Genomic DNA, 16969 nt, shown 5'->3' with positions numbered 1-16969 from the left:
ACCATCCACTGTTTGGATACCAACATTTTTCAAAATATCTTCTTTTGAGTTCTACACTCAAATAATAACTGTTGCTGTTTGCTTGTTAAAACTACTTTTTAAAAATGAGTTGAAACAACACAATTCTTAGGTTTTTGGGATAATTCTTTAAGTAATTTAATCTTTTTATTTTCAATAGGTTTGTAAAAACTTAATTTGTGTTGCTACAACATGAAGGAATTGTATTTTTTACTGTGTACACGCTGTAATAAATGCAGTAACTGTAAATGTCGACATAAAACAATTAAGTTTCCTCCAAAAATGGCCAGAATTGTTTTGTTTCAGCTCATTTTAAATATGTAGTTTCAACAAGCAGCAAAAATATTTTTTGCGTGCAGTGTTTTTTTTACAGAAACCCATGCAGGTTTTAAACAAATGGAGGATGAGTAGAAAATGACAGAATTTCCATCTTTTAACTGGGACTTTATTACAATTTTATATTCAATTTAATTCATGTTTATTTGTATAGCACTTTATAAAGTAATTATTGTTTCAAAGCAGCTTTGCAAAAGGTGCACATCATTGCATACAATCAAATTAAGTTAAAGTTACAATAAAATATAAGTTTTATATATAGTTAATTTATTATATTGATGTTTAATGACGTGTATTTGTGAATAATGTGTATGTTTTGTCCTGGAAGTCTTCGATGGTCGGGTCATCTCTTCCAAGAGCTTGGATCCCATCAATGATGCTGCACAACCTCTAGAGATCTCAGGATGGGCATCCCCAGGTGGAAATAAAGAACAAAAAAAATGAAGAGTGTAATTGCCATTCATAATGTATTTGAACAAGAGATATACAGTTGAAGTCATATTTCCCAAATGATGTTTAACAGAGCAAGGAAATTTTTACAGTATGTCTGATAATATTTTTTCTTCTGGAGAAAGTCTTATTTGTTTTATTTAGGCTAGAATAAAAGCAGTTTTAATAAAAAAAAAATCTTCAGCTGTATGTATTATTATTATATGTATTTTAATAATTAATTCAGTGTATTTAAAGGTACATTAAAAGTTATTTTTCACAAGGGAAGTAACTAACAAAGTATCGTTAAAAAAAGGCACGCTGTGGCTCACACAAATGTGAAAAAGCATTCAAAGATAGTTCCTGCCAATGAGTGAACAAAAATACACTGATAGAAGATTGTTCTCTCAAACAGTATGACATGCTGGAACCTGAAGACCGCAGTGACTTCACTGAGAAGTGAGCACTTAGAGCATGCAAAGACCAAGACTAAGGCCACTCCTACTCCACATTTGTCTACCGGTTTCGAGAAGAGTGCAGTCAGTGCTTGCCTTCCATCATCCACTTTTCTCTCCATCATCTGTCCTCCAGATAGACTCCTGCTGCAGGGATGGCGGAGCTGGAGGGCTTGGAGTTTGGAAAATCAGACTTTGTGCTTCTAGATGAAGTGACTATGGAGCAGTTTATGGAGAATTTGAAGTTGAGGTAAGAGTTAAGTGTTTTACATTAAGCTGTGATATGTATGGAGACTCAATGAACTATTACAAAGACCTCAAGAGGATGTAGAAAATGATACTTGGTGTAGATGTTGAATAGTTTGGAATTTGGAAGCTTTGATAACATCTTGAATCTGTAGAACTTGCCTATGAAGTTGGTTTCACTATCAAAAGTGAGTTTACTTTTTATTAAAAGTAACGTTTTATTTGCTAATATTTATTTACTAATGTTTTAATACCGTTTTTACCACTTCCCTCTTGGTGGACAAATTCACAGGCAAGAAAATGTCAGATTTTTAGAAGAAGAGGTAAAAAAAAAGTTGAGGGGAAACAATGTGTCATAACACTCATGACTTTCCCGCTCACAGCTGAAATATTACTTTTAAGTGGTAGATATGAACAGCATGAGACAAATAACAAAATAAACATGTATTAACACAGCTGATAAGGGTCAGCCAGGATGATCTGATCCTTTCTGGTGATGAAATTAGTAGTTTCGAGTTCTCCATTCCTTTAACATGAATGATTGACTCCCAAGTGTGGCATCTGAGGTCATCGGGTTGAATCAGATGACCTTTTCGCAAGATTATTTTACAGTTAAAATGTGTTTGTTTGCAAGTGTCATTGTATCTTTGATTTGTCTGTCAGAGATTATTACGTATTTGAAACCACATAGGGGAAAATGCCTGCTCCTTGTACATTTTGTGCTTTTCGTCAGCTGAGGTCTGACCAGGCCTCATATGACTGTGTAGCAAATCACACGTCAAAACACTAATAGTTGGCAGAGGGAACAAACTGAATCTTTAAACATTAGATTTGTTTTATTCGAGTTATTTATTGAAAAGTACTAAGAATTCAAAGTATATTATATTGACTCCACAGTAGTATTGACTCCACAGTAGTATTGACTCTACACTAGTTGTAGTGCTCAACCAGGAAGACGTAGCATTTAATTTATGCTTAACCAAGATTACACTATATATTTTTGTGTTGTTTGAAATTTAGAAAGCGAGTCATCTTGAGCCTACTGCACTTCCTGTTCTCACTTCCCAGCCTTGTATCATTTCCTGCTGATTATGGGCGTGTGTGACATTGAGAAATATACTGTGGCTTATAATACCTAGCGTGAAGTCAATTGTTTCCTCTTGTTTAAATTTCTCAGTTGTCTCCAGAAGAACTGAATAATTATATATGATGTAATGGACATTTAAATAGTGCATTTGACAAACAGTTAAAGTGCTTTATATTTGTGTGAGGGGGTCTCTACACACCACCACCAGTGTGCAGCATCCATCTGGTACTTCAAATATAAATGATACTTAAAATATACAGTGTACAACCCCCCTGGTTATTTTTTCCCCCAATTTCTGTTTAACGGAGAGAAGATTTTTTTAACACGTTTCTAAACAAAATATTTTTAATAACTCATTTCTAATAACTGATTTATTTGATCTTTGCCATGATGACAGTAAATAATATTTGACTAGATATTTTTCAAGATACTTTTATACAGCTTAAAGTGACATTTAAGTTAGTTAGTTAGTTAGTTAGTTAGTTAGTTAGTTAGTTAGTTTATTTGTCCCCGTAGGGAAATTTCATTTGCAGCATACACTCACAGAAACTTCTGATATTTCACATTTGGCATATATATATATATATATTTGAAGTTGGAATTATTAGCCCCCCTGTTTATTTTTTTTTCCCAATTTCTGTTCACCGAAGAGAAGACTTTTTCAACACATTTCTAAACATAATAGTTTTAATAACTCATTTCTAATAACTGATTTATTTTATCTTTGCGATGATGACAGTAAATAATAGTTGACTAGATATTTTGTGAGGACACTTATGTACAGCTTAAAGTGATATTTAAAGGCTTAACTAGGTTAATTGGGTTAACTAGGCAGGTTAGGGTAATTAGGCAAGTTATTGTATGCCGATGGTTTGTTCTGTCGAAAAAAATATAGCTTAAAGGGGCTAATAATGTTGACCTTAAAATTTTTGTTTTTTATGTAAAACTGCTTTTATTCCAGCCAAAATAAAACAAATAAGACTTTCTCCAGAAGAAAAAATATTATCAGACACACTGTGAAAATTTCCTTGCTCTAGAAATATTCCTTCATATGGGAAATATTTAAAAAAGAAAAAAAATCAGAGGGGGGCTAATAATTCTGACTTCAACTTTATATAAATAAATCATTTATAAACACGGTACCCCTACTCAAAATAAATATCCAGTCTACTTGCCATCAACTGAGGGAGGAGGAATTAAAAAACTTAATTGCTTGTGGTATAAATGATAATTTTGTTCTATTTCTTACACACCTGGAAACAAAATATCGACAACCTGATGGTAACAATTTGAAGGTGTTTCTAATGGATGTCTCTCATCATTTACAATCATAATAGCCTTATTTAGTATCTTCCTTATATACTATCAATGCTCTTTAGTTTTATTCCCAACAATTTACTGTTGTTACCAGCTTCCCCATTGACCACTACTGGGCCTCAGAAGCATTTTCATACCATCAGATTACACAAAATGTTGCAATAGTTTCAATAAAAGCACTATAAAACATGATCAACAATGTGTTGTCAACATTAAAAGACCATAATGTCTTTAAGAAATGCATTCTCTGTTGAAGCTTTTTGCTTACACAGTCAGTCCATACACCCCACTTCAGTTTATTGTCCAACATCACACCCAAATATTTATAATTTGTTACTAACTGAATTTACTCCCCATTAATTAATGTGTGATGATGAGTTTTGCTTTGTTCTCTCTTTAAAGTCAATAACCATCTCCTTAGTTTTGAAAATGTTTAAGAGAAGGTTTAACACTTATTTAAAGGCTTAGCTAGGTTAATTAGGTTAACTACGCAGGTTAGAGTAATTAGGCAAGTTATTGTATAACGATGGTTTGTTCTGTAGACTATCAAAAAATATATAGCTTAAAGTGGCTAATAATATTGTCCTTAAAATGATTTTTATATAAAATTAAAAACTGCTTTTATTCTAACCGAAATAAAACAAATAAGACTTTCTCTAGAAGAAAAAATATTGTCAGACATAATGTGAAAATTTCCTTGCTCTGTTAAACATCATTTGTGAAATGTTTAAAAAAAATTCAAAGGAGGGCTAATAATTCTGACTTCAACTGTAAATGAAAGCTATATATTGAGACAGGGTTTTTTGCTATTTTAGTAGGGTTTATAAAGGTTCATATAAGATTATTTAAAAACTTCTGAAGATCAAGCATGGGAAATTAGGGGAATAAACTGAATGGAACAGAATTTGTCAATATGATATATAAGTAAAATGTGTTATTTTGGCAATGAGTTTTAAAAATAGAACTTTCAACTTGTCGTCATAGGCACCGCAGTGGCGCAGTAGGCAGTGCTGTCGCCTCACAGCAGGAAGGTCGCTGGTTCGAGCCTCGGCTGTGTCAGTTGGCATTTCTGTGTGGAGTTTGCATGTTCTCCCTGTGTTCACAAGGGTTTCCTCCGGGTGCTTCGGTTTTCCCCACAGTCCAAATACATGCGGCATAGGTGAATTGGGTAGGCTAAATTGTCCGTAGCGTATGAGTGTGTATGGATGTTTCCCAGAGATGGGCTGCGGCTGGAAAGGCATCCGCTGCGTAAAACATATGCTGGATAAGTTGACGGTTCATTCCACTGTGGCGACCCCAGATTAATAAAGGGACTAAGCCGAAAAGAAAATGAATGAATGAATGAACTTGTCGCTATTACTTTTTGAATTAATTTGACGAAAAAAAAAGAAATTTTGAATATTTCTGTTCTATATCACTTTAAAATTTCAACTTACTGTATTTTTGAATCATCTTCAGACATGTTATTCGTCAAAATTGTTTGTCTTATTTTTCTAAGTCAAGATGCAAAATACATTTACTTGGGAAACAAAATTACATGAGATTTTAAAAATGAATATGTTATGTATATTATGGCTATGTATTTTGGTGTATTTAAACAAAACAGATTTATTAAACCGATTTATTTATTAAAATAATAATTTAGTCACCAAACATATTGAAAGATAATACAATTAAATTCTAGCAAAATATTGCAAAAATAAATTACAACCTACAAAATAAAAATAAAAAAAATCTATATTTTTGCTTCTCTTTTTTCCTCTTTTTTTAAAATTTGCATTTACTATTTTTCTATAACAAATAAATTTGGGTGTACTAGTTTTTGGACCATTAGCATAAGCTATTTTGTTAGCTCTAGATTTGGCTTCAGTACTGACTAATCTAATGTATATGCACAAATGTAATATTGTACAGCTTCCTATTAAAAATATGAATTTAAAAGAGAGATTTGTGAGGGGTGAACTTATTTATGCTGAACACTGTACAATAATTTTTTTGATAAAACAACAAACACATCTAATAATATTACTATATGTATAATGGACTTATTTGGTCATCAGGAACTAAACCAGACCAGCATATACGTGGGAGGAAAACAGTCTAGTCTTGTTAAAGCTATTTCTGCCTGTTCAGCTTGACGTATATGGCTGTTGTTTTCAGGTTTGAGAAGAGTCGTATCTACACCTTCATTGGAGAAGTAGTGGTGTCCGTTAACCCCTACAGAAATTTGGATATTTATGGGAAGGATGTCATTGAGGACTACAGGGGAAGAGAACTGTATGAGAATCCACCTCACCTCTATGCTGTCGCAGATGCAGCTTATAAAGCCATGAAAAGACGAGCCAAAGACACATGCATTGTTATTTCAGGTACAGAACTTATACATCTGCACAGACATTAGAAATATGACATTAATCTCCTTGTTAAATGCACTGTAGCTCAAAAATGAGAATTTGCTGTTAAATTACTCATGCACCACCAGCAATCTCTGTGACTTTTTTTTTTCAGAAGAAGAACTTGTATGGTCCTTGTATGGTCTTAGTCTTATGGTCTTATCCTGTTTGTCCTAAGGGTCTAAAAATGACGTGTTCGGTGTAGATGTGTGTGCCTGTAGTTTTTGTGGTGTAAAAATGTTTTCTATAGCTGGTGGGTCAAAAATTACCACTAAGACATATATATATATATATATATATATATATTATTATTATTATTATTATTATTATTATTATATATTATTTACTGTCATCATGGCAAAGATAAAATAAATCAGTTATTATTAGAAATGAGTTATTAAAACTATTATGCTTAACAATGTGTTGAAAAAATCTTCTCTCCTATGAACAATATATATATATATATATATATATATATATATATATATATATATATATATATATATATATATATATATATATATATATATATATATATATATATATATATATATATATATATATATATATACATATATATATATACATATATATATATATACATATACATATATATATATATATATATATATATATATATATATATATATATATATATATATATACATACATATATATATATATATACATATACATATATATATATATATATATATATATATATATACATATATATATATATATATACATATATATATATATATATATATATATATATATATATATATATATATATATATATATATATATATATATATATATATATATATATACGGTGGCCCAGTAGTGCAAAACACAACACATTATACACACACACATACAAATTATATGTAATTTCTTGTTTTCTAATGTTTTCTAATGTTGGGGTCATTCTAGGAAAATTTATGAATCTGTAAAATAATTTTCAGCATTTATTTTTTATTTTTGCTGTGGTCATTCAACTCAAGGGTTAAAGAAGATTTGAAACTGAAAAAATATACATGTACAATACAAAAGTAGTGTTGCTTTTAATTCTTCGTGCTGCTTTAAGTAAAACTATAGAACTATCAGGACCAACACAGTGGAATTATACTGTGTGATTAACCATGTACATAGTTTGCTCAGTACATTTTATGAGTTGAAATAAAACTGATAAAATCATTTCCTTGTGTTTCAGGTGAAAGTGGAGCAGGCAAGACTGAGGCAAGCAAGTATATTATGCAATACATAGCAGCGATCACCAACCCTACCCAGAGGGCAGAGGTCGAGAGGTCAGATTCCTGGAGATTTTGACAGCTCCAATAGTTTTTGTTTTGTTTTTCTTGAATCATCTTTTCAATTACTTATATAAATCGGTTAATTGGTTTTATTTCACTATATTATAAAGTAAAACAGATTATTTAAAGACATATGTCGCATGTTTAGCTATTACTATTATTTATAGATAAATTCGCTTTTAAAATGTTTCACATTCAAACAAGCATAAAAATAATATCTTCTGACTGTCGTTAGATGGCAGTATAACATTTCTCAGTATTGCACACCGCATGTGTACACTAACTGGAAAAACACATTGATTGTTTTTACGTATGACTTCATTTGTATCCTGCCACAGTGTGAAGAACGTGCTCCTGAAGTCCAATTGTGTGTTAGAGGCCTTTGGAAATGCAAAGACCAATCGCAATGATAACTCCAGTCGTTTTGGGAAATACATGGACATCAACTTCAACTTTAATGGAGATCCTACAGGAGGACACATCAACAATTACCTGCTGGAGAAGGTGAGAACTTCAGTATTGCTTCAATACAAAGCATCATATCAAGAGCTTGGCATCTGAATAGGAATTTATAATTTTTTTAATAATAACAACAATGAATTATTAGTTTTGAATGTGACCATTGACTATTTTCATCTAATTTATTTGTTTTGTTAAAGCACCCAAATAGGTAGGCTCGCTACCTTGTTGTTGTTGTGATCAGTAGAACACATTTTCTTTACAGTCATTGAGTAGAACACTGAAGTAGATTTTTGTTGATCTTTGTTGTTCCAATGCAAGCCAACGCCACCTTCAGAGCCATGTGTACAGGCCAAAGAACATTTTGTGGCATAATAATGTACTGTATGAATGGAATAGCCTAATTGATCTATTTGTGAAATATATAAAAATATACTGAATAAACATTCTTAGTATAATTTGCAGTATAAAACAACTTTTCATGTTTGTTTTTATGCTAACTGCTGACAAAAACTGTATGCTGGTAACGTATGTTTTATGATGGTTTAAGCTGGTTTGTTTTTTGTTGGCCACGTGTTGGTCAGGACCAGCGACAAAATTAAAGAAAAAACAGCAAGAACCATCATAAACCAGCAAACAACATACCTTACCATCAGCATATGCTTTTTCAGCATTGTAATTATACTAAAAATACTGTTTTTGGATGTTCGATTGATGTTAATTTGAGTAGCTTTCATTTTTAGGATTTGCATCCTTTACAAAAAATAACTGAGATTTGTTTTGGCACATTCATCTTTACTAATTGTTTAACAAGTTTTTATTATCAATGTAAGATACAGAAATACCAATTTAACATAAATGCTATGCTGTTTTTACAGTCAAGAGTTGTTCAGCAGCAGGAGGGAGAAAGAAACTTCCATTCATTTTATCAGGTGAGACCTTTTGCCAACATATAATAAATGAGAGTGTATGTTATTACTCAAAGAGTGCCAAATGCTGCGCAAACTGTTTTTACATTATTCAGTATGTAAATTTATGTTCATGTGTTGTGTTTATGCAGTTGTTACGTGGAGGGTCTGTTGATTTGCTCAAGTCCTTATATCTGCAGAGAGATCCTGCAGAATATACCTACACCAGTCAAGGAGCTTCTGTCACACTTGTATGTACTTATCTAAAACTACAGTATAGTTTATGAATGTTATCATTCGAGACTGAATGTATAACTCACAGGTTTTTTTAACCATCATTAGTATTGAAAATGTTGTTTTTATGTCTTAGACATTCTTTTTTTCTATCTCCTTTGCAAAAAATCATCATCAAAGGCATCCAATAATGACTCCCAATGTCATAAAGCTGTGATGGCTGCACTAAAGGTGATTGGCTTTACTGCTGAAGAAATCAGCTCCATCTACAAGACCCTCGGTACCATCCTACACCTGGTCAGTCTTACAGCACATGCTGTGAAAAATTGCTTTCCACCATTTTTTCTTTCCTTTTATAGCTTCTAATTTGATGTTTTGGTAAATCAATTCATGGGGACCAAAAAAGTCACTTCCGCTATGCTCCCCATCATATTTGTGTCCAAATATGGTCACACTCACAACCACAGCTATTTAAATGAGACTAAATTAAATCAATATTTTTCTAAAGAATAAACAAATACTGGCTATGATGCTTCTGATGATACCTGGAACAGTTTTTTTAATCTGCAACAAGTCTCTCAACTTCCTTTTCTGTACATTCATTCATGGCTTCACTACTAAAATTCACCCAAAAAGGTATTTAAAGAAAATAAATTCTGATGATCTGCTGGATCATAATGTCTAGTAACAACTAAGTTGTTCACAGTCCGCTCCAAACAGGACAGATCTGTCCATTCCTGGACAAATCATTCACCACAGTGATCTACAGTATGAGTGAGTGACGGTCTGTTAATCAAGTTACAATCAGGCATTGAACTATACACCTTTGCATTTTTTATGACAGTGAAAAACCCAGAAGTAGCAGCATACTCCATCCTTTTTTGGTTGTGCAAATAAGAGTAAAATATTGATTAAAAGTTAAAGGACTATTTTATGTATTTAACTGTGATTGAAACAAAAACACTGTGCTTTTATTCGGTAATAATGAAGGTCAACAGTGTGGTTTATGCTGCCACAAATGATTAACATTAGTCGAGTGATCACGAAACTGGATAGCCTGTTGGTAAAGCACATTGTTATCAATTACATCAGGACACATTTATGTAATGAAGGGTAGTTAAGTTTACTGCCACTACTGAAGCAACATAACAAAATTAAACTATTTCAGCACCACAGCAGATGGACAGCATAGTACATTTCAGGCACAAATATGGCAGCCGCACCACTGTGTGACTTCACATGGAACCTAGGGATATTCAAAGCAGTGGTTCTCAACTAGGTTGACCCAAAGCTCCATTGTTTAAAAAAAATAACAGAAGGCCCAATATAAGAAAATGAGAAACTACTGTATAAATGATGATAAATTAATAAAATAATTAATTTTCATAACTTTTCTAAATACATTAACGCTGTTGTTTTTTTTGTGTGTGTTTTATTGCAGATGAATTTGAATGCTTTGTGATAACACTTTACAAAATGTCTTATTAAAGGTTTTAATGACTATAGCTTTTATGACTTTAGGTCTGCAATGTCCACTTTATATTTCCCTCTTTATTCCCACTTTTGATATCTTATACATTACAATGTACTCACATTGTCCAAGATTATATTAGTTGTTCTAAGTTAAAATAGGAAGCAACAAGGCATCAAATTAAGTTAAGAAATCAGCATATTTACATACATGGCCAAAAGTTTGAGTACACTCCAGTTTTGTCAAGGCCACTGTCATTTGTTTGTCTTTTTTTAATGCTGACCCACAGTTCAAAAGCAATACCTGATTTTAATTAGTTTATTTTCAGTAATGTTTCATTAACCGTTCAGTTTTTTCAGTTTCAGTTTTTCTTTCTTCAGAGTAACAACAGTTTTGTTCATGTCTGTAGTTATTTTAGCTTAGTTTATATATTGTTTTAGTATTATTTGAAATCATTTTATGCTGGGGATTATTTATCTAAAGATTTTGCGTTGTTATCGTTTCAGGGTAACCTTCAGTTTACAAGTGATGGTGAACATGTCGTGCTGGTTGGAGAAGACATGCTGAAAAACATTTCTGAGTTGACGTCCACAGAGCCTGAGAACACCAGGAAAGCATTGCTGTATCGCACAGTGGCTACTGGGGGTGGAGAGGTCATTGAAAAAGGACACAGTGAGCAGGAAGCTAGCTATGGAAGAGATGCTTTTGCCAAGGTATTGAACAAAGTTAAAGAAACTTCATTTGTGCCTGTCTCATTATTCATATTATGCAAGTACTCTTAAAGAGGTCATGTGAAAATTGTCACTTTCCTTTATCTTTTGAAAAACAACAGTTCCAGCAGTGTGTTGTAAACATCTAGTAACTTTCAGAACTCAAAGTTCCTCTCCATAAAGACAGACTATTTTGCTGCAGAAACGGCTCATTATGAAACTAAACCGTGACATCAAAGCATGAATACATTAATGTCTGAACACCCACAATGCTTCAACCGATGCCTGTTTAGTGTGGAAAGGGTGGAAAATGTAAAACCGGCTATTTTGGTGCTAAAACATTGCAAGTGGAGCTTAACGGGAATCGATTTAATGTCTTTGCTATATACAGTTGAAGTCAGAATTATTCGCCCCCCTTTGAATATTTTTCTTTTTAAAATATTTCCCAAATGATGTTTAACAGAGCAAGGAAATTTTCACTGTATGTCTGATAATATTTTGTCTTCTGGATAAAGTCTTATTTGTTTTATTTTGGCTAGAATAAAAGCAGTTTTAAATTTTTTAAAAGTCATTTTAAGGTCAATATTATTAGCTATTTTTTCTGTAATCTATAGAACAAACCATCATTATACAATAACTTGCCCAATTACCCTAACCTGCCTAGTTAACCTAATTTGCCTAGTTAAGCCTTTAAATGCCAAATATATCTGTCATCATGGCAAAGATAAAATAAATCAGTTTTTAGAGAGGAGTTAAAACTAGTATGTTTAGAAATGTGCTGCTAAAAACTTAAACAGAAATTTGGGGGCAAAATAAACAAGGGGGGCTAATAATTCAGGGAGACTTCAACTGTATATAGCAAATAACATAAGTAAACTTTTAGTGTAGCAAAATAATGCGGAATATGTTGCTACCATGCTTGAACTACATAAAAACATTTAATTTCTTTTTCTATTTGTTGTGAAACCAGGTTTGTATTTTCAGAAATTATTAGGGTCTTATTTTTAGAGATTACAAAGATGGATTTTGGTTATCAGTGTGAGGACATTTTAGCGTGAACACCCACAATACATCAACAATGCCTGTTTAATGTCAGGAGAGAGTGGAAACTAAAATATTGTAAGTGGAGCTTAGGGGGGGAAATGTTAGTATGATTTGTTGTAAACATATCAAAGAATATGTTGTACTTCTGACATGACTTTCATTTTTAGGCTTTATATGAGAGGTTATTTGCATGGATTGTTGGTCGTATCAATAGCGTTATTGAAGTGAAAGACTACAATCCTGCCATCCATGGGAAGAACACTGTTATTGGTGTGCTGGACATTTATGGCTTTGAGATCTTTGACAATAACAGGTAAGTGTTATTTATACACTGTGTAGTTGTTAACCCTGTAAGGCCTACTGTTTTATTCATTTCAAAACAAACAAGGTTTCTAATGGTACCTTAATTTACATAACTACAATGTTGTAAAAATGATCTACATTCACACAGTTTACACCGCAAGAACTTCTAAAAATGCTGTGTTATGCATGCCAGGCCAATAGATGGCGGTGTTACATTGGAGAAACACAATATGTGAAAAGAACATAGAAAAGAACAGTTTTTGAAGTTAAACCAAAGAGTTAGAATCACCAAGATACGACACTCAATAGAACGTTCCATTGCAACAGCGGCGCCCAGCAGCAGCCTCGTGATTCCGGATTCTGATTTTGGAGTGAAAAAGTTTGTCCAAAGTCATTTAATTCTGACACAAATTCATCATACACGCACACAAACACACACACACACACACATACACATCTACAGTATGTTAATATATGTCTCCTGATCTGAATCCAATTAAACACATATGGGAAATTCTGAAGTGACATAATTTAATCATCGTTTGAGCAACTCTAAAAGAGGGGTCATTTGTGAAGAATGGAAAAGATATATGTTGCTAAATGAAGCCCACTTGTTCATTCTAAGCCTAGAAGTCTTGGTGCTTGAGTTTTCGATCATCACATCATGCATACGCGAATGATTTAAATATCAGTGTTCCTGTTCAACACAAAAATGTTTGTCCAGAAAACTCATGTACTTAACATGTAGACATAACATTTTAGCGAATATTGTTGACAACATATATTTTTATGTAGATCAATAGTTATTCACAATTCTTAGTATATATGACAGAAAAAGTACAGTGTGCTGAACAAATGGTGATTTTATTTTTTACAGTGCAGCTGAATCGGAAGTTCTAAAACAATCGCAAAAAACACTCACATTTCCGCATTGAAGAATAAGGTCAATAGTCTTGGTGTTAACAAAGAGCTTAGAATTACCAAGAGGCGAACATTCCATTGCAACAGCAGCGCCCAGCAACAGCCCTGGATTCCGCCATTTTGAAGTGAAAACGGTCGGCTGTCCATTGGATCTTATTGCTGTCACGATGGCAAACAGCTGCTTTGTTTTTTATTTATTTATTTAAAAAGCGCATTAAAGCTGAGCAACAACCTGAAAAATCCAGCTTAAACCAGCTTAGGCTGATTGGCTGGTTTTAGCTGGTTGACCAGCCTGGTTTAAGAGGGGTTTTGGCCAATTCCAGGCTGGTTTCCAGCCATTTCCAGCCTGGTCTTAGCTTGACCAGCCTGGTTTAAGCTGGACATAGCTGGTTTTGGCTGGGTTCCCATCCTGCCTAGGCTGGTAGGCTGGTTTTAGCTCGTTGACCAGCCTGGTTTTAGAGGGGTTTTGGCCATTTCCAGGCTGGTCAAAGAGCTAAAACCAGCCAACCAGCCTAGGCTGGTTTAAGCTGTTTTTTTCAGTAGGGATATGACAATACAACACTTAATATCACAATCATCAGCACTTTTAACAGTTTATTTTACAGACTTAAAATATGCTGTTGTTCTATTGGAATTTTCATTACAATATGGCCACCGCGCCATCTAGTGGCTGTTTCCCAAATCGCACTAGAGTGTCGCCTCTTGGTGATTCTATGCTCTTTGGTGTTAGTTATCATTTTTGTGCAAATGAATGTTCAAAGCGCATGAAAATTACTTTTTTAGTTTAAAAAAGTCATGTAAACAAATTAATCATCATAAAACTTTACTGAAAAACCAGTTGAACACATTCCTCTGTCATTCCCTCTACCTTCATGTCATGACACACACGTCTTGTTGCTGTAAAGTCTTTGCTAGAATCTAATACACATTACTAGCTTATTATTAACACTGTTATGAACACATTATTAACATATTATTACTTTGTTAGAAATAATTCAAGATCAACACTTACTAGACTGGTTTTATTCAATTATTATCCATATACATTTTTTGTCATACATATTAGGCTTTACAGGGTAATATCGCTGTGTTAAATTCTACAAATCCACTGAACTTCTTAAAGAGCTTAAGGTGATTGATTTGTTTTATTTTCTAACCGCAGCTTTGAGCAGTTTTGCATTAACTACTGCAACGAGAAGCTACAGCAGCTCTTCATTGAGCTAATTCTGCGACAAGAGCAGGAAGAATACCAGAGAGAAGGAATCATGTGGCAACATGTGAGTATAATGCACAAATACATAAAGTAGCACAACTTAATCCAGGTTTCTTTTATTTTTAACTGGACTATGGTTTTTCCTCAGATTGAATACTTTAACAATCAGATCATAGTGGAATTAGTGGAGCAGCCTCATAAGGGGATCATCTCCGTTCTGGATGAAGCCTGTCTCATTGCAGGAAAAGTCACAGATACAGTTTGCCTGGACAGCATGAACAAAAAGCTGGGCCAGCATCCTCACTACACCTCCCGGAAAGTAAGCACTCACTCTTTCATTATCATTGAGTGTAGTTAGAAAGTAATTAGTTACTCTAATTGAAGTCTATAGACTTTTACAGGGACTTTGCTGTAATTAAATTACTTTTCTTTTAAAAAGTAAAAGGATTAGTAAATTACTTTTCATTTGCACTACTTAAAATGTACTTGTCTTAAATATTGTAAAAACACACTCAAAACATGTTTTATGTTGAGTCCACTTAAATTAGTAAAAGAATTAGGTTAATTTATTTGTTTTGTATTTTGACAACATGAAGGAAATGTGTGGTATTCAGCAATTTTTTACAGTGTAGTTTTGTATAAATAGATTTAGAGAAGTAGAGATGTTTTTTTAGTCAAATTTCAGATATATTTAGCAGATTAATTACACACTCACTGGCCACTTAATTAGGTACACCTGTCCAACTGCTTGTTAATGCACATTTCTAATCAGCCAATCACATGGCAGCAACTCAATGCATTTAGGCACGTAGACATGGTCAAGTCGATCTGCTGCAGTTCAAACCGAGCATAAAAATGGGGAAGAAAGGTGATTTAAGTGACTTTGAACGTGCCATGGTTGTTGGTGCCAGACCGGCTGGTCTGAGTATCAGAAACTGCTGATATACTGGGATTTTTTTCATGCACAACCATCACTAGGATTTACAGAGAATAGTCCAAATAAGAGAAAGTATTCAGTGAGCAGCAGTTCTGTGGGCGCAAATGCCTTGCTGATGCCAGAGGTCAGAACAGGAAACTGAGGCTACAATTCGCAACAGACTCACCAAAATTGGACAATAGAAGATTGGAAAATGTTGCCTGGTCTAATGAGTCTCAGCTTCTGCTGCGACATTCGGATGGTAGGGTCAGAATTTGGCATCAACAATATGAAAGCATGAAGCCTGCATGAGTTGTGGTACATTTATAGTTAACATCGCTTTCCTTATTGAGTTCTTGTAAGATGGAGTTTAGAAAAAGTGTCAGGTGCATAAGAGAGAAGAGTGTTTCTACAGGTGGTTTGTCAAGCCCACTCACATCGTTTTGCATATTAACCTGATTTTTCTAATTAAAAACGCTGGATTTATATAATTGCACATGCTTAACTATCAATGAAATAGGGAATTTGTCACTATATGGTATGAATGAAACATGGTGCCATTCATTTTTTACGCCATTAAAGCCATTTTTAGTGTTATTTAAAAAAAAAAGCTCAGTCACTGCTTGACTTAAATGGAAAGAATTCAAATTAGTTTCATTTCTATGCATTGAGGTTTATACTTATATAAGAAGTATTAAGTCCAACAATTAAATGTTTTATTGAATAATTAAGTTACGTTTCATTTTATTGATGTAATTAATTAGTAATTCATTACTTTTTAAAGTAAAGTCCTGCCTCAGCACTCCATCAGTCGTATCACATCAGCATTTGTTTGTAGGCCTGTCTTGAATTGAGGAGCAAAACTGCTTTCTCTTTTGACCATACTTGTACAGTAGTTGCCTTATTTGAACTGCACACTTCTGCATTGTGGCTGCAGGGTCAGAAGGTGGCAGTGCTCTTACATTCATGTAGTAACAAACACATGCAGTATACGCTGATGTTTTGACCACTGAAATTTACTGTTTTTTTTTTTTTTCTTTTTAGCTCTGTCCTACCGACAAGACTATGGAGTTCAATCGAGATTTTCGTATCCGACACTACGCTGGAGATGTAACGTAAGTGTTAAAAGTTCTTAATGTGACAAGTAAAATCTGTATTTTGTGAAGAATAGATGAAAGCTACATAAGTTTTAC

At 33.3% G+C, this 16969-nt stretch overlaps 1 protein-coding gene across 1 annotated transcript in view; it reads left to right on the top strand.

Moving 5' to 3' along the window:
- The first annotated feature begins 1341 nt into the window (after positions 1-1341).
- myo1g (myosin IG) overlaps positions 1342-16969 on the top strand; it is a 91864-nt gene continuing 76236 nt past the window's right edge. The window contains exons 1-12 of the mRNA XM_056480396.1: positions 1342-1488; positions 6049-6257; positions 7498-7591; positions 7936-8101; positions 8935-8988; positions 9117-9215; positions 9379-9495; positions 11176-11382; positions 12591-12736; positions 14810-14924; positions 15009-15179; positions 16821-16891. Coding sequence (XP_056336371.1) covers positions 1394-1488; positions 6049-6257; positions 7498-7591; positions 7936-8101; positions 8935-8988; positions 9117-9215; positions 9379-9495; positions 11176-11382; positions 12591-12736; positions 14810-14924; positions 15009-15179; positions 16821-16891 — 1544 coding nt within the window. The 5' untranslated portion in view covers positions 1342-1393. The remainder of the gene's footprint in view (positions 1489-6048; positions 6258-7497; positions 7592-7935; positions 8102-8934; positions 8989-9116; positions 9216-9378; positions 9496-11175; positions 11383-12590; positions 12737-14809; positions 14925-15008; positions 15180-16820; positions 16892-16969) is intronic.

Source organism: Danio aesculapii, chromosome 19 (genome assembly GCF_903798145.1).
Source record: "Danio aesculapii chromosome 19, fDanAes4.1, whole genome shotgun sequence".
NCBI classification, from domain to species: domain Eukaryota; kingdom Metazoa; phylum Chordata; class Actinopteri; order Cypriniformes; family Danionidae; genus Danio; species Danio aesculapii.
Note: the sequence above shows the minus strand (reverse complement) of the source record. Positions and strands in the feature narration are given on the sequence as shown.